The sequence below is a fragment of the Struthio camelus genome, chromosome 3 (genome assembly GCF_040807025.1).
Source record: "Struthio camelus isolate bStrCam1 chromosome 3, bStrCam1.hap1, whole genome shotgun sequence".
Classification (NCBI taxonomy): Eukaryota; Metazoa; Chordata; class Aves; order Struthioniformes; family Struthionidae; genus Struthio; species Struthio camelus.
The window spans coordinates 73,860,676-73,887,948 of NC_090944.1; the positions used below are offsets into that span (position 1 = coordinate 73,860,676).

Here is a 27,273-nt window from a genome sequence, read left to right on the forward strand (position 1 = left end):
ATTGGCAGCTGCAGCTTGTATGCATGTAGACAAGGTGGTGCCTACCTTTCATGTACAAGGTTGTCTTACAAAAACTGAAGTTGCTTTCTTCACTGTCGTAGAGCTTTTCTAGGCTCCTGAAGGCTTTGGCAGATGCTCTAGGAGTTAAACTTTTTTTGTTCTCCATGGGATGAGCTAAAGTCGTCACTTTACTTTTCTTCAAGCAAAGGGAGGGTGTTTGAGTGTGGCTCTGATCCAGCCTTTTGAATAATATTTTGTAGACTCCACACAGGAGCTCTGCAGAAACCGCTCCTGTTCTGCAATGTTTTTGGAGACAGAAAGCTTGTCTTTTTTACAGCAGCTGCACAGGCTGTAGCGTTAAACAAGATCTTTCACACAGGACAAACACTGAGGCAGCAAATTAGTGCAAAACGTGGAGAAGTTGGGAAGAAATTTTTCTTTCCCTCTCCTCCCTTTTTCCATCGCTTTGTGCTGTTGTTGTGACAAAAATGGGTCAACTGTGTGGACGATGCCTGCAGCTGCTGCAGGATTTTGTGGCCGTGGTTCAGAGGACATCCACAGAGCTGCTGCATGGCATTAAGGAGTGCTTAATTCTGATAAGCAACTGCTCTTGCCTAAAACAAAACACCTCTAAAGGCAGGCAGCTGTACAAGCCCATCCTGCAGCCTCACGAGAGGGTGACAGCACAAGAGTTTCTGCAGCACATCGAAACAGGTAAAAGAGCTTGTCTTTTTTTAAGGGTTTGGGAAAGGGTAAGGAGATTCTTCTTGCTGGTTGAACTCCTCTGGCATGGCAGCTTGGTGATGCAGTAAAAGATAGAGCTACAGAGCATTTTATTTCTGTGTATGGGACACCAAGGGTTCAAACAGCATAACACTTGGATCTAGGTAGAAATGGTCAGTCACTTTCTGCTGTGCCTTCAGCGCTAATATATAAATCATGTGTCATAAAAATAAGTCCCTGTAGTACCTGAAGTTAATTTGGGGAGGAGAAGGATCAAATCTTTTCTTTGTCTCCTAGACTCAGTCACTGAAATGACACAGTGAGGCTGAGCCTTCACTGGGCTTCAATAGGCTATGCCTTCACTGGGTGCTACAGGAGCCCAGATCTGCGAGCAGACATCACAGCGCAGTCCTGGGTGACTTCTGCACCCCCATGTTGCTGGAAGTTGTGTGGAGGATGTCCATGCTGTACATGGTCAAATTTCACTGGTCTCCCAGGACCTTCTCAGATCTAAGCATCTAGTCTGCATAAGCCCTTTTGTGCAAACGCTTTAGGTGGAAGACTTGAACACGATCAAGGGCCTATGCTTGAATCAATGTAGATCCATATCTCTTTAAAGAGCTTCTCTGCTTTATAGGTAAACTCCCTAATTCCATTGTTTATCTATCTATGGCGTCCTCTCTATCCCATCCTAGGATACAACAGCATTAATAGGAAAACTTTTTTTTCATTCTTGCAATCACAGAATGTCTTATTGAATCAGTGCAATTTGTCAGTTGGCACTTTCAGTGAAAATCTGACCTAAAATCATTCTTGGGCTCAAGCTTTTTTTTTTTTTTTTGTGGTAGAGGAGGCTGTTTGCTTGTTTGTTTTAGCTTTGTCTCTCGACTAATTGCTTAAGTTGCTTTAAGCTTATCAATGTTGGGCCAAAGCTACTAACAGAAAATTGCAGACCTTTCTACTTTCTTTTCTATGAAGGCTGCAGTTCATCCCTGGTGTGACACAGTAACATTGTTTGAAATGATCTGTCATGGAACAACCTTCAGGTTAATTGTTGTGATGCTGATCATTTGGAATATGCATGCATTAGCCACAGCTAATGCTAGTATTAACTGGTGTCATTACTCTGTGAATGTGGGGGAGGGGGTGGGTCAGGGGGATGCTGTTTATATGGTCCACTAATTGTTGAACATTAAGCATTGGCTAAATCCTGAAGTCCATATTCAGAATAGGACTAGACCTTTCAGCTTTGTGTACAGTGGAGATCTTCCAGGGCTGAATATTTTCTTCCGAAGGCTACCATGCTTCTGACTGTATAAGACACAGTCTCAGCAGTATCCCAGCTCAGTTGACAGATTAGATGCAAGGAAGCAGTGGTCTGGAAGAAATGGTGAGGCCAGTATGGTCCTTTGCAGCACCCACTGGTGCTTTCCAGAAAGTGTAAGTATATGTTTCCTTGAGAAATGCCTTCCCCTCTGCGACAGGTCTTCAAAGAGCTGGTCCACCTTGCTCCTAAGGAGCTAGGACACAGCAGCAGGGAGGCTGGAGCTGGTGTGACAGCACAGCACAAATGGCAGCGTGTGCTCTCAGGAAGGTCCCAACATCCATGATAGTAGATACATGGAACCCAGGAAGAAGAACCAAAGCGAACCAAGCCGCTTCCCTCTTCCTTTAATACATGTATTTTATTCCAAAATGGGGAAGCCAATCCTCCTTTCTGGGCAAATTACGTCCTTATAATAATCAGGGAGCTAATATTTGGACAGAGTTTGGATACAAGACAAGACTTCATGCTTGGCCATCATACTCAGTTGTTAGCTACAGCAGCATATGCTTGGTATTATAAGTAGGTGAAGATTCTGAGCGGCTTCTTTTTCATCATTCGCCCAACCAGAAATGCACAGAGATGTAAGAGATTCAGCTAGTCAGTGTATAAGCAATGGAATTAAACTACATGAAGAGATTATTGTTTTTACTCTAAAAGCCCACACACTGGCTAGTCCGTCCTTTTGTGTTTATTGCTAATTATTAACCAAAATTGATCTTTATATGAATCAGTCCTTCTGTGAAACTCGCTTACCTAAACCTGAAGGTTGGCGTTTGTTATTCTTGACATGTCAACAGCCTCCAATGGCTTAAGTGGAGTTTCATACTGAGGCAGGAAGGTTTACACTGCTCACATACTCTTTTTCCCATGGGAGGTAAAGTGGCTAGTTCCTGTTGTTCATAGAGACATTTGAATATTTAATGTACTGCATTAATCTCTTGTCTATAAATACATCTTGTACCTGTGTACTCCATCAACCCGTTCAAACTACATTACCTTTTCAATAGTTTATACTATTGAGCATTGATTTGATGGCCCTTTTTCCATCTCTGCTGCTCCGTTCCATGCATTGTAAGTGCATACTACAGTGGCGTAAAGAAGGCATGCATGACTGCTTTTGCTGTATTCTTGACAGCTGCTGCAGAACATCTGTTTTATTCTTAGGGGAAGTCTCATACTGAAGAACAGGCAGAATTATGTTGGGAATTTGAACCTGAGGCAAGCCCATTTGCAGTCCACGTTGCTGTTCTCTAAAATACTTTAATGCTGTAATGCTAAGGATAGGAAACATAGCAAAAATAAAATGCAACAAATTAAAGACGTAAACTTTGCCTACAGTTCGTAGCTAAGAAAGCCATTTTCACAAGACATATTCTAACAAAGAACTTCTGTGATTCAAAAAAAAGATGAAAAGATTTAGGGAGAAAAAGAACACCTACATTTATACTGGATAGCATAAACGCGTCTAAAGGTTATAATTTATCTTGCTTCCAATCACTAGCTGCATGAACTTCATAAGAGGCATTGCCAAGGACAGGTTATTCCAGGTTGATTTATTACTAGTGCTCCTGAAAACACGAATAGGGATAGATGGGTTCTATGGAGCTGCTGCAGTACAAAAATCCTTATGTATTTGTTTGGCTGCCTATGTAGGTGCCTACAAATATGTAATTCTTTTTTTTTAACCAAACTTTTTCAGATTTAACTGATCCTGTGCTGTCATTCTATATTTTTAGGTTTTGAAATGTCACCGCTTGGAAAGGACCCCCTGGAAGCCTTGAGGACTTTAGCCTTTTCAGACAACCCAGGGTTACAGCAGTCTGCAGCTCTCTACTATTTGCATATGAGTCAGCACAGTAAGTTTCCTCAGTACATTAGGAAATTTTCACATGATTAAAACTAAAAGTTTTTTTTTCAACTGTGAAACTCCCGAATGTATCAAAGTTTTTTTTTTTGCTTTCATGTTATATTTTCTCCTAAGGAAAATGGAAATGGTGTCAGCGCCATGTGGGCAGAGTCATTCTGGGTTTTGTTATGAGGAGATAATCTCTCACAATTATAAAAGGCTGTCATTTATGTACTTGTAATACTTCTGAAAAAATTGGGCACAATCCCTTTGAGAGTCTATGTATTACTGAATCTCCTGAAAGCAACACCGTCAAAAGTATGGTGCAAGGAAATGGACGTAGTGCTCTTTTAAGGTTTTACACTGTATAGGTTTTAGAAGAAAACAAAGCCTCAGAGGTCAGATCGTAGTGCAGGCTCATGAAGGATATATTCCTCTAATGTACCAAATATTCCACGGGAGCACTTGGCTCCTGAGGTAACTTGTACTCCGATAGAGGAAGTCAGCCTGCGTATGTCAAATAATAAGATTCCAGCAGGAGTTTGGGTCCTACAAGAAGGTAGAAATATCAGCAAAAGTCAGGCTGTGATTTATTTATTTGCTTTTTTAAATTTTACTTAAGGAGAACATTCAGGCGTTTGGCTTGATAGCTTTATCCCATAGATTTTTTGCAGCTAAAAAGTGCAGGCAGCCACAATATGAGGACCTGTTATGGGGTAGAATGACTTGTTTGGTAGCTTAGTATGTTGTTTCCCATTCCACAGTGTTTTTAAAGTATTTGATTATTCAAAATGTTTGCAGGGAACTTGCCCTGCTTTGCTAGTAGCAAAGGAATTTAAACGAAGGGGAATACCACTAAGCCTGTGTTTGGGAGCGCCTGAGGCCTAACACATTATGAGAGATTAATGTCAGAGACTACAAAGAATGATGGGATGCCTGAATATTTCCCCTCATTGCTGCAGTGAACGTCCCCCTGCCTGTGGAGCACCTGGAACCCTTCTATGCCTTACTGCGGTCTGGTGACCTGGAGGTGCAACAGATGTCGTCCTTGTCCCTTGTCAACTTTTTGCTGGAAGGAAACAGTGAGTAGCTAACAACACAGCTCTGTTCTGGTGAAAAGGTCTCTCTTCAGCCAGACCCAGTGCATAAGGAGGACACATCTACTTAGCCAAGTCTATACAGATCCAAATTCCTTTGCTCATACTATAGGTTGGACAGGTGTGCATCTATTTCTGTCTGCAAACCACACACATTCCGGATGGCATATGAGGTCACCTCAACCTACCTTATATCATGCGGCAAGAGAACCCAGATCCATCTGCAAAGGCTGATCAGTTATTTCCAGACTGATGTGGGAATAACTATGCTGTTCTCATTCTTGGATCGAAAGCCCACCACTTACCCTTTCAACAACAGAGACAGCTCTCAGAAACAAACTCTGCCTGTGAGAGAGGGCTCATTTTTCTGTTATTTATTAACTGACCTTTGGTCTTAGGCTGCTTGCAGATTAAGAAAAACAGTCAGATAAAGCAAGTTGACAGACAGGGCATCAATGAACCACACCTACTCAATGGAGTATTTAGCGCATCTACTACCACGCTCCCTGGCACCGGGGCCACAACTGGTATTCTGTCACACTGTCCCATACCAGTGGAGGACAGAATCCGTCTTTAATGAAGCTAGCTTTTTTCTTTCCCTTTTTTAAAGGATCCTGCTGCAAATAGCGTCATTCACTCTTTAAAAATCAAAAATAATTTTTAGGAGTCTACTTTCAAAACGAAAGGGGAGCCTAAGTAAATTTTGAACCTAGTTGAACTGCAGTTTCCAGATTGAATCTTATGTCTAAAACCAGAATTGCTGGCAGAAATATTTGGGAACTCCTGAACTAGACACTCTGAGCATCTCTTATACCCTTCCAAGAGTCTGAAGGTGAATCAAGCAAACCAAGCTAGGGATTTGTGGGTGCGTTTCAGACTATTCCCACGTGAGGTCCATTTTGTGTAATGATGGTATAGACTCCAAAGCAGCCAAAGGAAGGCATATTCTTTGCACGAAGGCATTAACAATTTACTTTTTGTTTGTCCTTTTTTCCCTTGAATTTATGAATAGTTGACAAAGAACTGGTTGTCCAAATGGGTTTACTTGAGCCAATTCTGGAGCTGCTTGAGTCAGGGGATCCCACTGTCCAGTGTAATTCCTGTGCCTGCACCATGACTTTGGCCATCTCAGGTGAGTGTGCTGTTCCTTCCCTTTTTCCTCTGAAGAGAATTCATTCAACTCTTATGTCATATTTCAAGGCAAACAACCCATTTACAATTGGTTTGGAGGAGTCATAAGATTCAGCAGCAAATTTCAGTATTCCTCTGTCATAAATTCAACTGCTTGAGATTCCAGGTAAGATCTTCTTCTTGCTGTTTCTGACATTCATTATCTAATGATTACAAACCTTTTTCTAATTTCTAGCCTAAATATATTCATGACTAGCTTGTTGTAAGTAGTGTCTATAGTGGCTTTTGCTTCAATAGTTCTACCTCTCTAATGTCTACACTGACGAGGCCACTTCATTTTATTACGCTGAGAAAGCCAAGCTCTTTTATACTCCTCTTGTAAGGCAGGCTCTCTGTTCATCTTCATAGCCCTTCTAGGTGTAAATTATTGGCTACAGAAATGGAAAATGGCAGTTTCATCTGCTGCTTTGTGATACCACAGACCTCAAACATTGTAACAGAACAGAGATGTGTATAAATGATGCAAGAGTTCCATTTTCAGTTCATCTCCTCTGAAAGACAGGTGACCAGAAGCGTGCAGTATTCCAGCTGGGGTCTCACTTAGGTCTTTTATTGTCACATTCCAGGGACATAAGTTGTGTGACACATCATATGATAACATTTGCTTTTTTGTGATTGCATCATGGTAGTGATGTCATGCAGCTGATCTAGATGCCTCTGTCTTTAACGTGAGTATAAGGAAGCCACTCCAGATCCAATCCACCTTTGTTCTCTATTGAGGGTAGTCACCTAATGCTGTTATACAGGGCTGTTGGTGCCAGTGCACTTCCAAGCTCAAGTAGTTAAAATTAAGCATCCAAGCAGCCTTCAAACTAGGTAGGGATTCATGCAAGGGGGGTCCTGCAAAGGGGTAGGCTGGGGTGGTGACTGGGATTAGATCAGTTTTGAGAACCTTTGTCCCAATTTAGCTGGGATTTAGATGGCTAAAGGTAACTAAAATTCTAAATCCGAGAACGGTAATGTACCTTAGCTCTGCTGCATTAAGTGTCCAAGACTGTGCAGAGTGAAGCTGTTTAGCAATGATGTGACTGAAAACTACTTGTGAACTGGGGTGTCTGGCTACCAGCTGTAATACGTAGCGAAGAACAAAACCAGCACACAAGCCTAACTAAACGTTCGCAGCAAGACTTTAGGGAAGGCTAAACACCTGCATTAAGCTAAACAAAGTGGATGCACTGAGTACAGAGCCAGGCATAAAAGCAATAACACACACTGAAGCTAGATTTGATTTTGGTGTCTATACTAACAATTGCTCATAGACATTCAGAATTGTGTCAGTTATTTTTCAAATGTACAAATGGCAGAGAGTGGAAAGAAAGAATGTATAAATGCAGGTTTCAAGATGAACTATTTAAACCCAGCTTGAGCAGATGCTATTGATTTTCCCACGTTAGAGGGGTATCTGAGTATGTGACCCCCTTCTAAAAGCACTCTAAGGGGGATCAGATCAGCAGTTGCAGTGGCATCTGTGAAGCATTATTTAGATAAACAGGTGGTCCAGAGCAGAAACAAAAACATGATGTAGTCTGTCTTATCTCTTATGGAGACTGTAATGCAATTGCACATCTTGATGAGGTAGGTATCTCCATCCATTCTGTCATAAATTTATAGAAAAGATAAAGTGTTCAGTCACAATATCGGACTGAAACTAGAATGCGAATGGAGAGAAGGACAAGGAAAAATGATTTATATAAAAAAAAAAACCTGGCAAGCCCGCAACGCTCTAACAAAGCTCTGACGAAGACCACAGAGCAGAACTGGCGAGCTAGTGAATGACCCAAGGGAAAAGAAGAAAAGATGGGGTTTTCCTGCTCATGGAGGTTTCCATCACACGGGTATTTCTTGTGGTCCATCCATCTTCCCGCCACGATACCCACTGCTCCGATCAATCCCACAGGAGAAGGGGTGTCGAGGTGTCTGCGGGCCACCTCCCTCCTGGGTGAGCAGCATGTCTGAGCCTGGCCCAACTGCTGCAGGCTCCCCGTGCTGAGCAGCAGTGCTGAGCCCTCAGGCAGAAAAACTGCTTCAGCTCTCACAGCTGTGAAGCCTTTTCAAATCAAGTCAGTTGTGTTTTTTAAAGGAAGAAAAACCTTCGAAGTGTACAAGGACTCGATACTCTGTCACTGGCAGTGCTTCCTTAGGAAGATCATCAGATTGGAAATGTGTCCTTGGGAACCTCTCTCACAAAAGTATATAGGATCCTCCTTCCTTGCCCTAGAAGGAGAGAGAGAATTAAAAAAAAAAAATCCTAAATTATGTCTGGACATGTTTGTAATCACGTTGTCCAAACACGGGCTTCTCTTCCACATGTATAAACAGTAATGGAGAGTATTGTGTGAAAGAATGAAGGAAGCAGCAATATCTGAATTCTTAATCTTTTTGCCTTTCTCCTTTACTCACCTAATTAGAGTTTACATCAGACTAGACTGGTTTCCATCAGATAGAACCGCACAAAGTATTTCTGGTGCTGCTGAGGGAAACACAAGAACAATATACAGGCAGATTATACTGGAGAAAGGCTTGTCTACAAAATTAACTGGAAAATTTCACCAGGGTAATAGTTTCCCACATGCAAAAGCTATTTTCAGATACATGATTTTCCCTAGAACAATTATTTTGCTCACAAAATGAGAATATTTGTTTCCAAAATAAAGGGTATTTCCTTGAGTATAAAATGTTCACATGCAGGCACAAAGGGATTTATTCCAGAATACCAAACTCATACGGGCTGAACTATACCTGAGTAGCTATCCTGGGTTACCTATATTTTCATACATAGTCAGTCAGTTTTCCAGTCCAGTTAGGCTCCAGGTATAGAAATAATGTTTTTGTTGTCTTAACTCTCTAAGGTAATTAGCACCTAAAGAGCTGATCTCATCCAAAAACCTACTCATTTCTTGCTTTCTGCTACTTCTTATTTCTCTCAGCAAGCTTTTAGAGACTGGCCACTGTTTAAACCATCTAGAAATGTATGTAAATGAAACAATACTCAAAATTGCAGTGGACTTCAATGGCTGTTTTGCTCAAATAAATAATGAAAGACGTAGAATGTGGACGTTGCTTTTTCCTTTTATGAAAAGTCTGCAGAATACTGTGATATAAGAGAAAGTGATTTTTTATAAAGACCTTTCAGAAAAGGTCATAAAAGAAGAACACTGTCAATACCTTATTTATTCAAAAAAGCTTTGCCTTGCTTATAATGTGGCTACTATTGCTCTGCAGGGATCCTGTAAGTTGAATCATTTTTTCCCTTTTAAAAGTCTTTACAGAGTTGCTGGTCCCTGGGGTTTTTGAATATGCAAAATATTTAGTTACACAGAACTGCAAACTCTCTCCAGGACAGAGAGACTATTCTTTTGCTGGCCAATACTAAGCAAGTTAAAGAGCAGTTTCTCTTCTAATTTTCTTACTTTTTTCCTTTGAATTTAATTTGTTTTACTCTATCTACTTTCAGATAGCCAGCATCTCTAATTTCACCATTCTATGGCTTAGGCTTCTGGATTAAGGTAGTGGCCAGAGTCCAAGTCATGAATCTGGAACCGACCTCATTAAGTGCTGTATAAGGACTGATAAAAATAGATAGTCCTGGCCCAAATCAACTTATAAATTAAAAAAAGAGATAAGGTAAAATAAACGTGAGAGGACCACAGTCTCATTCGGAAGGATGGCCAGCCATTTGCATGATGGCAAATTTTTGCCAAAGTTTCTTGTAAATGTTTTGTTGGCTTCAAGGTAAGGGGGTAGGGAAGATCGTAAAGGAAGGATTTTCTTTTATATAAGGGTAAGCTGAGGCTACCTTAGCTAAGTCCAAAACTAAACGCAGATTTTTTTCTAAATTATATTTGTTAAAGTTTTTAGTATTATACTTTATAGCATAGCCTAATATTACTATACGCAGTATATAGGCTGTATGCACAGTATATAAGTAAGTTTTATAGTATTTTATAGTATACACTAGGTTATAGCATTATTTAAGCACTATAGCTAATTCTCTTTTTAAGATTTTCATCCAAGAGTCTCAAAGGATTCTGCAGATCTTTTTGAACATCTGCTTGTACATTAGGATGTTGAATACAACCCTACAAATTAACATACTGCGATGCAGGGAAGCATCACTACTTCAGAGAAGAAGCACCTTCTCAAATTCCAGTGGTTAAGCCAACGTCTGTTTTTAGAAACCTGTATGTTGCTTGTAGCTGTGATTGGGGTGTCAGAGGTACGTTCAGTGACAAAAATTGGCCCACTGAATATACCCTGCTAAATTAATTCAGTCTTATCTGCAATTAATCATTATCATAATAAATATGATAATATAATATAATCAATTATGTAAATTGTTATCTAATTTTTTGTTAGCTTGTTGTCAATAGGTTGGTCGGACATACTAGAGGTACAAGGCATGGATGGCACTTACTAACCTGTTTAAGGGGGGGTTACCTCCTTTTATCTTAATCATCCCATCCACAAAACAAAAGCAGGCTATGATCTTATGCTAGAGCCAGCTATGATCTATGGCCAGTCCACAGGTCATGAATTAGTTTGTTCCTTTTTGAGGTCCTGGAACTTTTTAACGGTTTCCTTTGGGCTCAGGGAGAAATTTGGGTATGTATGTACTGAAAAAATCAGAAAAGTAAACTCCAAAGAAATCTAGTTTTATAAGTCCTGCTCCTAACTCACAGTAAGAGGATACTGTATGGCAATGTCTCATTTCTTTCTTACCCTAATATTTTGCCCAGAGTCCAACCGGGAGGCTATTGCTGCTGCTCAAGGAGTTACACCCCTGCTGACTCTTGCCAATTCCTATGATCCTAGAGTCCAACAAAATGCAGTTGGTGCTATTCTCAACCTCACACAATCAGGTACTTTTCTGACATGCTTTATCTGAAATTGCTGAAAGAAAAATTGCGTCTAGAAAAACAGATAATTCAAAAGTGCTCAGGCAAGACTTAAAGCGTATCTGAGCAACAAGTGCTTTCCTTTGCACATGGCATTCATGGTACCATAGGCTGATGATTTTAGTTTGGCTTCTCTTTAGCCAATACAGATCCATTTTTTCTCTGTCCCCGAATAGGAAGGCTTGATTTTCAACCTCAGGGAGCTAATGTGCAAGCAATTAAGTCATCAGTCAAAGAAAGAGAAAAAAAATTTTTTGTTTTAAACATCTTGGTCTAAAAAGCTAGCAGTGCATCTGGAGGTACTTTGAAGCAATCTCAGAAGCTTGTCTCACAACGCTGAGCTCTTTGAATGTTTGACTTGTATCCCTAACTTGATGTTATAAGATGCCGATTACAATAACTATTATGTATCTGATGTTGTTTCCATTAAAGGCTCCTGGGATGTGTGCTCTCAGCTCAGCAAAAGCAATATTTGGTCCTCTGCAATAATATTTATATTACCAGACATTAACTCTGAAACAGAAGCCAACCAATCCCACCCATCTAGATGATACTGTTATCCCACGCAGCTAGATGATACCGCTGTGAATGATGTCTTTTATCACTAACTGGTAGTGGGGAATGGTTGGCAAGATCTTTTATAGTCGTCTATTACACTTCTGCTATTATTCAGCATTAAGACATTTTCTTTTTTTTAACACAGAAACCGTGGTGAATATCATACCTGAGGTTTTTCAGATTCTCCAGCAATTCAGATTCTCTGAACAATCTTTAGCAGACAACCAGCAAGGGCTAAATCAATTAGATAGCTTGCTAGTCATTTTGCTAAAACGACTGCATACAAGTAGCTGGCACAAACTCTAAATTCTATACTCTGCAGTCGCACTTATTGGAATATTTCTGGACGGATAGCATCACTCTCTAGACTCTATAATGTTTGCACGTATCCCTTTTGAGTGTTTCCTTCAGATGAGAGGAAGGGAAGAGGCAGGACACACTAACAGCGCTTTTTTTTAAATGGCAGAGAAGATCCAACAGGTCCTATGCAAAGAAGGTGCCCTCCCAGTTCTCACTTTGCTGCTGGAGTCTCCTGACTCAGAAGTGCAGGTATGGTTCAAGCAGGTCAGATTTTTAAATAATAGCAGTGTGACTGGCAAAAGCACAAATCACAGAATTTAGAAAAGAAAGGGTAGGGAGGAGGGAAGGTTTCTCTAGAGAAGTAACGGGAGGAATTAAAGGACTTGTCTTTTTCTTATTTGTTTTTTGCTACGGGAAGCCAGCATGTGACAGTGTCTTGGTGAAATTCTGCTTGGTCAGATAAGCTATATCCAAGATACTCAATTTGTTTAGTTCCACCAAGTTTATAACTGAGAAATGCATCTGCCAGCACACACTCATGCGTGTGCACATACACACACACAGTTGTTTTGCGGTTTCCTTTCTATATCCTTCATATCATCAGACCAGGTGCAGATAGGCCTGTTCCTCTGTACTTTTGCATCCTAAATTTCATCTTCTCCTCTAAGCAATTTTCTTAAGTGCTTTTGGAAGGCACAGCTTGCAAAGATTTGTTCTTCTTGTTGTAAGCATCTGGGATATCTTCCTATATTCTGCCTACCACAGATACTATATAGAAGCTGTCTGTGATTCTGCACACTTAGCAGAGAGATGGTTTCTAGTTTAAAAGTATGCTGATGAAAAACTATGAATCACAGTTGTAAACCTTAAAATCTGCTAGGTCATTTAGTCAGCCTTCTGGCTAGCACAGGAGTGTTTCCTCCATTGTTTTATTTATCTTTATTCAGTTCTGCTTTAAATGTCTGAAGTGATGGAGTCTCTGGAATTGCTTTCTGCAAAGTCTTTCAGCATCATCAGCTTTCCCTGATTGTCATCTTAAAATTTCCTTCTTCACAGTTCAGCCTGTTTCTTCTAATTATAACTTCTCTAGTAATACATACTCTCATATATATAGTCCTCCCTGGTGTTAATGTTTAAATCCTTTGAAAATGATCTCTTGGCATGCTGGGAGAGTGACTACATCCGATTTCAGCAGAGCAATTTAAACATGTAATACAGCACATGTAAATGAGCTAACTTAGGTGCCAGCAATAGTGAAGGGGCAGCAGCACAGTAAATTCCCAAGTACCCAGGGTCCTGATGGGCTTGTGCAACCCGCACTGCCACAACACTGCTGCTATTGTAGCAACAGTAGGTTGTTTTTCCTAAAGGAAGCCCACTCAGGCTGTTATCATGTCTAGCTAATAAAACACTCTGAAGATGAAAAAGCGCTTTATTTTCGTCGACTCTAAATCTGCACATTTCTCGAGTTTGTTTTTTTCTGCTGTTCAGAATGTCATCACTGTAACTTCCTCTCTCTCGCTCTCTCCACTTTTTTCTTGGTTCGCCCCAGTATTACAGCTGTACTGCTTTGAGCAACGTGGCAGCCAATGCGCAGCACCACCCAGCCATGCTGAGAACAGGCGACAGATACCTGCTGCGGGTGCTCGTCTCGCTCCTGTCGTCTTCTGTGGACAAGGTAAAGTAAAGAGAGGAAGGGAGGAAGCAGATTTGCTGATAGCAAGACATGCACCTACATTAGCCTTTTTGTTCAGATCAGGAGGGCACTTTTGAAGCAACCCTCCCCGCCATCGCTACTTGCTGAGTTTGGTTTGCCTCATAAAGTAGCCTCAGGGCATCCAGCCCAGCTGGTCTGAAGTAAATCACCACAAAATACCAACTGGCATGGGCTTCAGGTCCTCACATCTAGCCCTTCTGTTCTGCACATCTGATCCTAGCATGCTGCACTGTTTGCTAATGTACGCATGGCCCATACTCATTATTTTCCTGATGTTTCTTTTTCGTGAGTGTTGATGTGCCTCAGAACTATCATTCAGTTGGCTCTGCCCAGGCTCCCACCATCTTAGATCCCTGTGTGTGTGATAGCAAGTGTCTGGAGCACTTATTATGCTACTTTTTGTTTGGTTTTTTGGGTGTGCATAGCATATCCATGGCTTCAAAGGATAACCTCTAAAAAATATGGTTTTATTGAGAGGCATGCACTGAAGAAACTTCAGTAAGCCACAGTTCAGGATTTAAAGGGTGGAACCTTCAAATTCTGTGTGGCAGGGAGGGAAAAAAAAAGCACAAAGTAAATTAGATAAGTTCAGTCCCTTCATTTACCTATGATTTATTTGACATTGCTAAAATAAGCCAACATCTGAACCGTATTGGCTCTTTCTCACCAGCAACAGGATGATTGATGCCAGAACAAGTTGAAAAAGATTCATTTGACAAAAGAATCATGTCCCAGAATTCATGCTCTGAAGATACTGGTGTTGTAACATTTATTTTGAGTAGAATAGCCAAGAATGCACATTACTGAAACTACTCTTTTTCTCTCTCTCTCTTTGGCACAAGCAGGTTTCCAGCCAGGCATGTGTTTGCCTAAGAAATTTGGCCACTAGCGGTAAGTAGTATCTTGGAGATAAACAAGCCACATCTAATTCTTTTTCTTCCTTTCCCTCTCTGCCTTTCAGAGTGAGTGCTGTGGGCTGGGAACCTTTCATATTAAGAGCAAAGAGATATCCTCTTTTCTACAGTTTAATGACATGTGAATAGAAGAGGAAGATTTAGTGCATATACTAACTAATCCTGCCTCAGAGCTCCCAGGTAATGAGGGGAAGTACCTGAACCAAGTGACAGAGACAGCATAGGTCTTCCTACGCACAGAGCCTTTGCAACCGTATTAAGTTTTACTCGCTTCCATGGTCCCTAAGCATTAAACCTGATTAGGACAGAATGTCTCCTGAAATTGCTTCTCAGGTGGGGGCCTGTCTCCTCCTGAGGCATAAATCTGTCTGTCATTAAATATATTTTTTTATAAGCACTTGTCATGCTATTAAAAAAATATATCCTATCCTATTAAATGGCCAGTTACATTTCTATGGCATACTCTGAAGATGGCAGCAGCGGAGGGCCACACTCCACACTAGAGCCCTTGGGCCCGGAAAAGAATTGTCCATCTAGAAAAAGTAGAGAGGCTTCATTTCCAGGCAATCACAGTTATAGTGGAGCTGGGAGTAAAGGAACAGCTGCTTTGCTCTTTGGAGTGGTTGGAAATCCCAGGTCTGTCTAGGTGGTTGCCTTTTAGGACTGCCACTCCATCTGCTGGCTGCTCTGGCACTGCCTCTAGTGCCAGCAAGCACTTGCTGAAGTTTCAAGGATAGAAGAACAGGACAAACTGGTCTCTCTCTGGCTAACCACAACCCTCTGTGAGATACCTGGTGCTTGAGGACACCTTTCTGTCTGTGCAGCAGAAACTGCCACCTTCTCACCAGACTTTAGGCCAAGGAAGCACTCAGCAAATTCTCCTCATTTCTTCTCAACAAGGTGCAGACATGAACTGAAGGATGCCCAAAGCTATGTTTTGCTCTCAAGCCTATGTTAATCCTTTGGCAGAGGGAGATAGAACAAATGAGGCTTTAGGCTTTTTTTTTTTTTGTAACCAAATATGCAGTTTTGTCCCATCCCACAGAGTTCAGGAGGTCACTTCTAATAACGTCACAGAGGTGCAGTCAAATGCTCATAAGCCCAGAGCCTGCATGCCTCCTAACGATGCTCTGAAGTACACTGAACTTGGTCATTTTTCCAAACCAGCGGATACTCAGGTTGAGATCGTTGCTCACAACGTCCTGCCCAAGCTGCTTTCCCTCCTGGCATCTGGCAATAAGGACGTCCGGCGCGCCGCCATCGCACTGCTCTGGATACTGTCCCAGCACCCACGCAACCAGGTAGGGCAGGTGATTTTCCAAGACCAGAGGCAAAAGAGTAGTTCTGGCCACTGCCTGGGTAATCCTTCATTATCGCAAAACTGTAAAGAAAATGTGTCTCCTGAAAGACTGATAGACTGCAAAACTCCCCTGCCTTTCTCCAACCCACCCAACAAGGCCTCAATTAAAAGGTCAGGTTTTGCCTATTGCACCTGCATTAGCATAACCTACCTGATGAGTCCATCTGTTGGGGCGAGCAGGACCCAAAGGGCGCCACAGTTAATCAGGTGAAACAAGGGGCCAGTAGAGGGGGAGAGGGGCGTCATATTCCTCGGACGCAACCCTGCGCTCCCTGCAGCTCCTCTGCGGTTCCCTCGTTCCTCAGGCTGCTGAGCTCCAGGTGGGTGTACGAGTGGCAGGACAGACGTCAAGCATTGTGAGACACAGAAGTCACGGGGGCCACTGAGGATGTTATTCCTTGGCTGCGGGGCTTCCCCACACGCTGAAAAGCAAAGAGAAACTGATTTACAGTGTGCAGTCAAAGTGCGTCAGTGCAAAGTCAAGTGCAAAATCACATCATTTTCCAACGTGCACAATTATTTGCAAGTACATTTACATAAATTTAACATCTTTTGCATTAGGATTAAGACAGCAAGCAGGGCTAATACAATTTAAATTCATATCTATCGATAATCAATTCACTTGAACTTTCCTGTGTGCCCTCATGTAAGAAGAGTTCTTTTGCCCATCTGGGTTCAGGGTAAATGCTACCATTAGCAGCATAACACTCTGCAAATACACAAAGAAGTCTGACTAGAAATAAACAACCACAAGTAAACAAAACAGAATATCCCTGCTGTACTTGCATCCTTCACGTAAAACAGCAAGTGATGAGCGACGTACCACTTGTTTCTTAAATAAGCTTTTCCATTACTGTAATTAAAGGCATCCTTAGGAACATGGGCTTGAAATGTTTTCTGATGAGTATTTTAAGCTAACACTAACCTTTCAGGAGAGTTAGAATTTGGGCAGCTAAAGCAAACACAGCTCGCTCTCAACAAGCTTACAATTGAAATACATGAAGTTAGTTTGGGGCTATCTGCACAGTAAAACGTTACTCAATATGAGGCATATACTGCAACATTGTCCTCGCTGATGTTTTTCTTTTCTTGCCCCAAAACACCATTTACACTTTTCATCCTCTCAACAAAAAGCACCTCGCAACTCCTTTTCTCCCTGATCCTGAGATGTGTCTTCACTAGTGCTGCAAAGCTCCGCTATGCAAAAGGCATGGCTCAGGGTCAGCCCGGCCAGGCAAAAGACCCAGGAGCTCAGACTCATATCAGCAGTGAAACAGCCTTCACGGAGGGAAAGGGTCAGCAGCAGGTGCCTGGAAAACAAAGCATTACCCTCAGGGGTTTGTTCACCACTGAGAAGTACCTGCATCTCAAAATTTGCTTTAGCAAGCAAACGCGGCTGTCCCTGACCGCTGAAGGTTGCTGCGTGGCGAGATGTGCCCTGGGCACACGGAGGAGAGGCTGACCTCTCCCGCCTCGCATCCCGTCTTGCCACCTCCACGCCTTTTCTGGGCTTTTCACATCGTTTCAAGGTCCCTTTCTCTAACCCAGGCTGAATGCTGAGTGAGGCAAAGCAGGGCTTCTCCATGGGAACAGCTGGTGGAAAACAAACCTCCGAACAAAGCCAACCTTTACAACCAAGTCAAGTGATGCTTGAATTATTGCAAATACCGCCAGGATACAATAGGGCAGACTTCATCTGCCCTTTCGTTACCATGAAGTGAACGTGCTGTGAGGCTTTGCAGGCATCCCTCCTCGCTCCCTGCCTAAACCCCTGTCTGCGATCCCCTGGCCTGGCCCTTGCCAGTGATTCCCAGCAAGTGCTGGACTACTGCCCTCTTGCAGGGGAAATTGTATTCAGTTCTCCCAAGGGCAGCCCAACCCCTAAAACACTAGGGAAGGAGCCAGGCTTTGTGAGAAAGGGCCTTTCAAATCAGTCATGTGAGCAAAGAGCTGGGAATCGGAATAGCGAAGGTCTCTTCCAAACGATGCCGCTGACTTCCCGCTCCAGGTACCAAGTAGCTTTGCCTTCACGTCCTGCTACCTGGGAAACAGCAGATAGTGTTTATCTTGGCAAGCCCCACTCAGCCAAGGATTTGAAAGCGCAGCATTGCAGTTTTGAGTAGAGTTGCTGCTGGAATGCTTCCCCTGGCCGTCTTTTTTGAGTCTTGGGAGAAGTTGGATCAATCCTCATTTGAACCATTTTTATTTAGAGAACTCTCTCCTGACTCTCCCTCACTGTGCAAGACTGCGCCAGGAAACAAAATCTGGAGCCCGGCCATATGCCAGCCAAAGAAGAGGTTCAGCAGAATTTAGAGGACTGCCACTTGCTAACATAGGTCCTAAATAAATTGAAGAGCTCGGCAGGAAAGTCATTATGTATTGGAAAGTTCATTTATAGTCTGTAGACAATTCCTTTCTCTCAGGCTGTAGTAAATCGAATAAGGGTAGCATAGTTGATGGGGATTACACAGAACAGAGGACACTCAGTCCAAAAGCATGCAGAACAGTCATTACTGGTAATTATGATTGGATTATCTAAAATTATGTGATTTCTCCCTTTGAAAGGAAAGAAAAATAAAGCTAGAGAAAACTTGCAGACATACCTGCATATAGGAGTCTTTAAATGCCCTGAGTTTAGCATAGTACTGTCCTTCGGATCTATTTTTATGTTTTATTTTAGCATTGCTGTTTGCGACAGTGCTTAAAATGAACATAACTGAAGATGTCAGCTGATATTAAAGGAAAATAAAACAGCCTTTTGTATTTTAACCCAAATACAAGACGCAAGTTAAACTAATTCTTAAAGACATCTGCCTTTGGTGCCACATCAGCGATTCTGACGTTCCCCAGACTTCAGAGATATGCCAATTTTCTCAGTTTGTATATAGGACTGATGACTTGTTTTATGCTGAACACCTTTGCTAATGTGCCTTAGTTTCTAGTGAAACAAATAATTCTGAAAACTGCAAAAAAGAAATGCCAAAAGAACTGTCAAATGCCTAAGGAAAACAGACTGAAAGAAAAAATTATCTCAATGTAAGAGGAAATCTTTTGTTGCTCTTAACTACAGACCTAATCCAAAACCTGCTGAGATCAGGTTTCCCTTGTAAACAACAGTCCCATATTAATCCGTATGGTTACTGAGGAAATTACCCAGCCCATAATCCAAACTTGGAGGTAAGATCTGATCCAACAGATACTAATGGGAATTGGAGCAGATTACATTCAGGGAGAGAGGGAGTCACTAAAGTCTCTCTAAAATAACCACCAGAAGGTAGAGAAACATATGCATAATCTCAGAAGATGATGTGAACATCAGGATATACCATTAAAAAAGATGCGCAGTCACAAACTGATCTAAAAATACAGTCCATTACTATAGGCAAGGTAATTGTTGAGGTACTTACTGAGGTAGCAGTACTTTGTGATGTGCTGCTTTTCCCTTCCTCCCCTGCCCTTCCCATCACGATCACGCATTCTTGCCCTGGCTGCAGCTGCCGTTCGCATGGCCGAGCAGTCTCTGGGAGGTGGCTGATGCAAACAGCTTGCTGCAAATAAAGAGTAAACTACGGCAGCTTAAGGCTCCAGCTTTCCATAGCAAGCGTAGCTTGGCGCTGTTAGTAGATCGTATTTTGAGATGTAAGGCCCTGGGCCCAGCTGCTTTGCTGTTCATTTAAATAAGCTAAGTAATACTCCTCTTTCAGATCTATCTACAACTTGGTGCAAAGTTGTGTTGCTGTGTGTTAGTGTTGTCTGTAACGGAAGTAAATTAAGAAACAGGTTGCTCTTCTCAGGATGCTCTGGCATGTGCAGAGCTACTGCAGAGCCTGGGGACGCTACTGTCAGCGCATAAAACAGACCCCGTCATTGCTGGCCATAGCGCCTGTATCATCCAAAACCTGAGTCTTTCCAAAAACAGGCAGGTAAGTACCCATTTTTTTCACTGAAATATGCATTGGGAGGTTGCAGTTACATTTATATCAAATCAGCATTAATCACAAAAAGAATTGTTTTGATTTTTTTAATGATATGCCAAGGATTAATATTCTGCACAAAACTGTGTGTGAATAACACTACCTGAGGTGTCATAGCAGAAGATTTTTTTCTGTATTTTTTCAGTACAATATAAAAATGGTAGTGAAAATAAGAAATATTTTGTTTTTCTTATGAGCCAGGGAGGTGGTCACCTAATCTGAGTGGCTGTATCATAAGCATAAAACACATTTCTAGCAAAGCGATTTCAAACCAATTAAAGAAAGTGTCCAGGAAAATCTGAGGTTGGTTAGAAACTGAACCCTTATTTCCTGACTCTCACTCTTTGGATGTTTTGGCTTACGCATTCATGGCATTCAACACTGAGCTAATTTCACTCCCAATTTGTTATATATAACTCCAACTACCTATGTATATTTTGCCTGTTTGGCAAGATACTACCTCTGCCAAGATGCTATCAACATCTCTATTGCTAACTTGACTTCTAATGAAATTCTTATCCGCAGGTGCATTTCTTTCCTCCTTGCCTTTTAAGGGCACCCAGTTCTCTTAGCCTTCCTTCTCCTTTAGAAAGGAACATGTTTCTATCACCTTGATCAAACAGTGCCACTAGTAGCATAACTGATACAGGTGGGGAAAAAAAAAAAAAAAGAGCCCAAATCCTTATCTCCTCTTTGCCCTTTGCTCCACCTTCTAGTACACATTTCTGGGGGGACTTGCTCCCCTCCCCTGCTTTTTTTTTTGTGCATGATCCAATTGCTGCTAGTTTCAGAGACTACTTTTCGGAAGTGTCCAATGTCTGAAACAAGAACTTTTTGACCTCAGTGACCTATCTGATTTCAGACTTGGAAACCTATTTGCCCTTCCTTTTTTGCATCGTTAATTCTCATTTCTGGAGCTCTTTCTCTTTGTTTAGTTCTATCAAGATCAGGTTAAGCTGAAGTAAAAAACTGTAGTACAAAATAAATTTTTATTTTGTGGTAGACAAGGACTAGACCTGCATTCTTTTTTGCCTTTCTCCCATGATGTAAGAGCACTCACTGCAACTGAAAGAGATTTAAACAAGCCAAAGACAAAACTTCGCTATGAATCTATGAACCTGACTAATAATGAAGAATGGCAGAGACCTCTCAGCAAGTTTCAAGCAGGGATTAGAAATGTGAATTTTAAATAATGTTTTCTCATTTCTACTAATAAAGATAAGAATTACAAGACTTCTTGATAGCTCTGAAATGAGTTGTTGCAGAGAAGTATATTATTCCCTTGTACTCAAGGCCTGGAGGAAGAGTTAAAAATGGTCCTGGCTTTCAAAGTCTGCTTTTGCAAAATGGACATATTTATCACTCAAATTCTAAGCCTTTATTCTGTTATTAGCAGGAAGCTGCTTCAACTTCAGAAAAGCTTTATAATATACCTTGTCATGTATTTATCTCTCACTGCACAAATAAATCCATGGACACGAATGGGAGTGCCAGGTTTCCAGGGTCCAGTCTAAGGAACCGACCCCAGAATGCATATGAGTCCTTGTCACAAGAAGAAAACATTTTTTCTTTTTATACCAGCAGGATATAAACAGACTGTGGCAGCTTGAAAGTCAGCAGTCTTGAATCCAGCTTCAATCTCTAAGTAGGAAATTAGAAAGATTGCAACATAAAATAAGTGTAAAAGAAATAAGTATTCCTTTTTGGTTTTTGATAGCCATCTGAGCTCCCTTATGGAGCTGCAAGCTCCCAGGGAGCTGACAATTTGGAGAATTCAACTTCCCCTGTAAACAGTCACCTACTATTGTAAAAAAGGATTTGTTCCTGGATTTCATGTACCTCTAAAACAGGTCAGCATAGATTAAGTCTCCTTGCTATTTTCACCTTAGTCTCTAAAATATATACTCCTGTGCAGAGACATGCTGTCCAACACCATTTTTGGTGTAGCAGATTCTACCTGAAAGGTAAAGGATACACAGAAATATTTAATTCATAATAATTCTCTCCAGCAACAAGAGTCACCTTTCCTAGTGAAAGGTCATTGCATATTTCTGCGAATGAATCACAGTGTTTCAATGCCAGAAAGTTTTCAGAGCCCTGGAGGCAAATATGAAACGACCAATAAACTTCTGCATTTCCCAACCCTTTGCCCTGAAGTATTCAGGTTATTCATCTCTGCATCAAGACTTTAGCAAGTAACAGCCTCGTCCTAACATACAACCTGACACAATGGCTCTAGGTTAGGAAATTCTTTGAGCTCTAAAAATGGCCTGAGATCACGAGAACATCCTACAGATAGGGCAAGTGCTGAGAAATGCCTAACATCAGGTGATCTCTTAATAATCTAAAGTGTTTGACATCTGGTTGTACTAGGTCTAGGAGGAGATATTTATTTTATTGATTTCGTAGTCCTCCGTACTGCTACGGTTTATTTACTACTTTGGAAGTCCTTGGAAACCACCAAAAACGCATGGAAGCGCTCTTTCTTTGCAGAGAATTGTTGAGAGCTCATGTGTCGAAGGTCTCCTCCAGACCATGCTTTCTACTGACATTCGAGAAGACTCTCTTCATTACGTGACGTCTTGCCTTGCTGAGCTGGCAAAGCAAGGTAGGGAAGCAACCTTAGTGCAAACGGCTTAATCTGAGAAGTGCACACGTCTTTTATTAATCCTGATAGATGATTGGAGACATACATCCCAGGTCTTTCCCTTTAAACTCTCGGGAGTTTTGCTGTAAGCATCAATGAGAGCAAGATCCCCATAAGCTCCACTGTTTGCACTCTTCACCGTTGAGCTGGTTAAACTCTCTTGCTCAAAATTCTTTGTGCCCAACCTTAATGCTGTACCTGCTCTGCCTACTTTTATTTGTAACATTGCTCATTTTCACTGTGAAATGAATCCAGCAGTTAGCAGGAACTAATTTAAGAAGAAGAAAGGGCTAAAACACAATGGGGCTTTTTCTCCTTAAATGTATTGCCTTAGAAAAAGAAAGAAAGAAAGAAAGAAAATCCCGCGTTACCAGCCATGGAAAGTACAGCTCTCCTCATGGCACAGAAAGGATCAGTGTAAATTTTCCCATCCTGCCATAGAGTTGGATATCGTCTGTCAAGCATTTCCTCTCTGTAGCTGCCACTGCAACTGGTGACAAGCTGCATTTAATTTTGTGAGAGGTGTCCAGCTGGGCAGATTGAGCCCACTATGCCAGAGCAGCTCTTGTACATAAGGTGATTCAGCCTGTCAGGAGACACAACCCATAGGATAAAAATCCACTGGCCTTTCTATGCCTTGAATCCATGGACCTACCTTGTTGAGAGCATAACCCCAAGACATGACCAGTTTCTACCACCCAAAATTCTTACTGCAGAAGTTCAGCACTTATTTTGCTTCTCCAACTGTGCAAAGGGTTTGCTATGCAGGCAGTTAGGGTTCTGGCAAACCTCTTTCCTGCATTGCTAGGGCACTGGAGCTTCTATTTACAGACTACCCTTCTGTCTTTTATACTTTCCAGAAGGAGCCACGTTACACATGGTTCAGTGGATGGATGAGCCCTTGACAAAGTGCTTGGTGAGACTGGCTGGCCAACTGGAACATACTGAGCCATCCTTTCAAGCTGGCTCCATCATCCAGCACATGCTAGGTCACGGTAATTGTCACACAGCATTAACTGTGCTTTCAGAGAGGTTTACAGCTGTCTGAAGTGAAACGAGCCTTCTTCCAAAGGAGTTAACTGTCAGGCCCTATGTAACATTCAAGATTTCTAAAGCATCCTCCATGTGCTCTCAATGAATTTAATAACATTTTTTAAAAAAAGCCTCCCAATTGCCTTTGAAATGCATAAGTAAGCAGTACTTGAATGCATGAGAAAGCCAAGAGCTGAAAACAGACCATAAGATATTAAGGTCTGATGCAGGTGTTTGTTACTATGTTCAAGCACTATGCATTCTGCAGCGCTATTCTGTAGCCGTTGTGAGGTCCTAAAAAGCACGTTAAGTGGGAAGGTGGGATAATGTAAAATATTCCTTACCTTTCTTCCTACCGAGGAAAAGATGAGGAGGTTTCAGACAAGCAGCATTGTTACACCTTTCTGCTTGACACCCCTCACCAAATCTATCACTATATGCAATATGATGGCATTCCCCACAGATGGGAGCAGAGGTTGAAAATCCTAAAGACAATAACAAGGGGATGGTCGTGTCCTAGAATTTTAGATCAATTCCACTCACCAACAGCAAGAGGAAAGCATCTTACTGAACCGAATATCACTGTTTTAATTCTCAAATAGTTTAGCTGGAGCAGTAAGGTAAAGTAGCCTTTATGAGCTTAGGCTGCAATTTTTAGATTTTCGTGAGAGAGAATGAAAAGAGCAGCAGATAAGAAATAACTTTATGCCTGATATACCTGCTCTACGCAGCTGAGCACCTCTCAGACTTGCAAGAAGGTGTCCAGACGATTCCTGCCACCTTCTCTAGAAGCACACTGTTAAATTTTAATCCTTCAAGGTAAGAGAAGCGGAAGCCTGGAGTAAGAGACTCTAATAGGGGAAACACAAACCTGTTTCAATCCTAGCCTCAAGCGTTTGTTACAGAGCAGACTTCTAAGAGGCGAAGAGAGGCCAACAGCACGATCACTTCACAGCTAGGTTAGCGAGAAAGGCTGATCTGTTCATAAGTCAGCATGTCCCTCACACAAGGATCAACTTCCTAGCACAACAGCCTGCTCAGCAGAAACCCTGCGTATCATTTACCTGAAGCATCTAGGACACGGTTAAAGGTTGTAACACATGCAAGTGCTTTACCGTTCTTTGCAGTGACACTAACTGTAGCTGAAGGTAGCTGAGTCTTAAGCATTGCTACAAAAGCCAGTTTTAGAAGTGTTTTAAGGGTTCCTACTTACCGTCAATGCAATACTTATCCCATTTATGCAGAAAAGATGATGCTTTTGTTGAAATGTCACATCAAAGAGACTCAGGCCTACCTCAAGAATTTCCTCACCCACCAAGAGATTCGCTTTCAACAGCTGGGCATTTCTACGTTCTGCAGATTGCAAGAAGGTACGTTCTGCGGCAGAACTCCCTGCTGGGCACAGCCATGGGCTACTTGCTCACATCAGCAGCAAACACGCACCGTGTTTTAACAGGATTTCCCCTGCACTACCCTGCAATGGCAATGCTGGGTGGCTTCCTTCTGCTACCGAGGCAAACAGAATAGCAGAACAGACTCCAAGGCTAGCCCATATCTTAGCTGCTTTAAAATAACCAAAAGCATTTTAAGATAAAGGCAATCCACTATTTTTTAAATTAAAGTCTTTCTGATCAGCAGAAAACTGGACTCAGAAGTCCAAAAAGCTTTTCAAATATGAAATTTTAATTTTTTTGATAGAGCAAGCAAACATGAGCAGATTGCATTGATGGCAGGCATTACTGACAAACAGCATTTCCATGGCCTTGCTAGGTCTTAGAGAGGAGATAAAATGTACAAAGATGACACATCAGTAACCTTCTGGTTTTTCACTCATTAAAAATAAATTCATTGTGAGAGAATAAATAACTGCTTGTCCTCTTCACCATTTTGCTGTTTAAAACTATTCAAGGTTGACAGGCCTAAAATAGTCATCAGCAATGCACCTTGTTCCATAATGTCCTCCTAAGCATAGAATAATTTCCTTCATCTCCAAAATCAGCGAATCTTATGTTGAAATTAACATTTTATAGCATGTATTTTTCTGAGAACATCAGTATTCTTTCCACAAGCATTCAGTCATGCATACTCTGCAACTTTTTGGCCTTAATCTTGCAGTTAAGGCAAAACAAAGCTGGAAAATCTCACATTTTTGGCATATTTTTAATTCTGTTCCTTAACATTTCCTAGTTTTGAATAGGGTTTTTTTTGTTTTGATGTGGAAATTGAGTACAGATGACATACATACTATATAGACTTATTCATGTCTTACATCTTCACATACACAGAGCTAAGCCCCTGCTACATCTTTGTATGTACCTGTTGTACAGGAACAAGACATAAGGCTGAGATGGCCAAATGAGCTTTAGACCCCAGGATGTAGGAATGAAAGTGGGATTAATATCTAATATCTGCTCTCCTTTGTGTGGCAGAGGAATATTGATTTACCTTGTGTCTATTTTACATTTTAACAAGAGCCACCAAATCTATCTAACCTAAAATTCAAGCATTCTAAGCATTTGCAGAAAATACTGGGAAAACATTTGGAGAGGGCGATTACTACAGGTTCACGATCCTAACATTTGTTTTTTCTCTTCAGATCCAGAGTTTTCTTTAGCATTCAGGAAAAACCAAATGACCAAACTCCTTGAACAGGTCCGTCAACAAACAGAAGAAACTCAAGAGCTCCTTAGGGCAGCTATTTGCCAAGCAGACAGTTAATATTTAAGCCAGATGGTTTACAAAAACCTAGCAGATCCAAGATCCTTAACCTTCAGAGGAGACAATTCTTTCCATTGGCTTTCGTAGTTAAAAGTTTTCCTGCTGACTTGCCTCTTCACCATACAAGTAGAGAGCATACAGCATCTTGTACTCTATTAAATGGAGATGTTCTGATGACAGGAGTCAGAGCAGGTCAAAACACCCACTTGGACACGTCAGCTAGCTGCTTAATTGTGCCTCAAGACTATGGCTGCGTTCCTTCCCGCTGTCTGGAGGAGTAAAAAGTGGAAAAAAAACCCCATCAAACCCCTGTGATGCCTGGATAATCTCCCCCACTCCCTGCCCCCCTTTATTATTTGAATAACCAGGAAGTACTGTAGTCACGAGGTTTTATTTGGGTAAAAGGCTGTGTCTACTGAAGCGGTGCCTCTCTATAAAGTATGCAGGTTACACTGTACTCTTCTGCGTCATCTTTCTGTTTCTGTTCCATGTCTCTTATTTCACCGCATCCACACTTTTTCTGAGTGCTCCAGGACGTTACTTTAGAAAAGAACTGAATTAGCACATAGAATAAAGGCAGCAAACTACAAAGAAGCTACTGCAGGAGGTAACTGCTGAGAGACAACTCTGAGAGCAACCACAACAAAACTCATAAAAAAAAATAAGACTAAGGGGAGCATCAAGGCTAGTTCTCCCATAGGCTACAGGCACTACCCTCCAGGGGAAGGGCAAAGGGACATAGAGGGAACATTCATGGGTGAATGTTCTGCACGTTGCACAGAGCAGGTTCAGAATGCAGCAGCTAATACATATGAATACAGATACCCATGTTCTGCAAGTGGTAAACTATTTCCAAAGGTGTTGGGGTGGGGGTGGGGGGTGGAGAGGCAGGGAAGATAAATTTTAGTTGAGTTTGGCAAATCTAGAAACTACCCTCAAAATTATTTTTGATATTTCATTTTAAAAGGAGTTTA

At 41.6% G+C, this 27,273-nt stretch overlaps 1 protein-coding gene and 1 long non-coding RNA gene across 3 annotated transcripts; one reads left to right on the plus strand and one right to left on the minus strand.

Annotated features, from left to right (window-relative positions):
- LOC104153143 (uncharacterized) lies at nt 1-26,756 on the plus strand. 2 transcript variants are annotated; one of them, XM_009688871.2, is made up of 14 exons: nt 1-714; nt 3,787-3,906; nt 4,859-4,978; nt 6,006-6,125; nt 10,921-11,043; nt 12,104-12,186; nt 13,490-13,615; nt 14,500-14,545; nt 15,736-15,869; nt 19,723-19,851; nt 22,396-22,510; nt 23,410-23,544; nt 24,826-24,951; nt 26,178-26,756. In XM_009688871.2, the coding sequence occupies exons 1-14, from the start codon at nt 489-491 to the stop codon at nt 26,297-26,299; spliced, it is 1,725 nt and encodes a 574-aa protein (XP_009687166.2). In that variant the 5' UTR covers nt 1-488; the 3' UTR covers nt 26,300-26,756. The 2 variants fall into 2 exon arrangements, with proteins under 2 accessions (XP_009687166.2, XP_009687167.2); XM_009688872.2 differs by lacking the exon at nt 1-714 and adding an exon at nt 3,374-3,699.
- LOC104153144 (uncharacterized) lies at nt 710-5,344 on the minus strand. The gene is made up of 3 exons (XR_696172.2): nt 5,182-5,344; nt 3,047-3,324; nt 710-2,940 (listed from the first exon to the last, which is right to left on the minus strand). It is a non-coding gene; the product is annotated as an uncharacterized lncRNA (long non-coding RNA).
- Nucleotides 26,757-27,273: the final 517 nt, after the last annotated feature.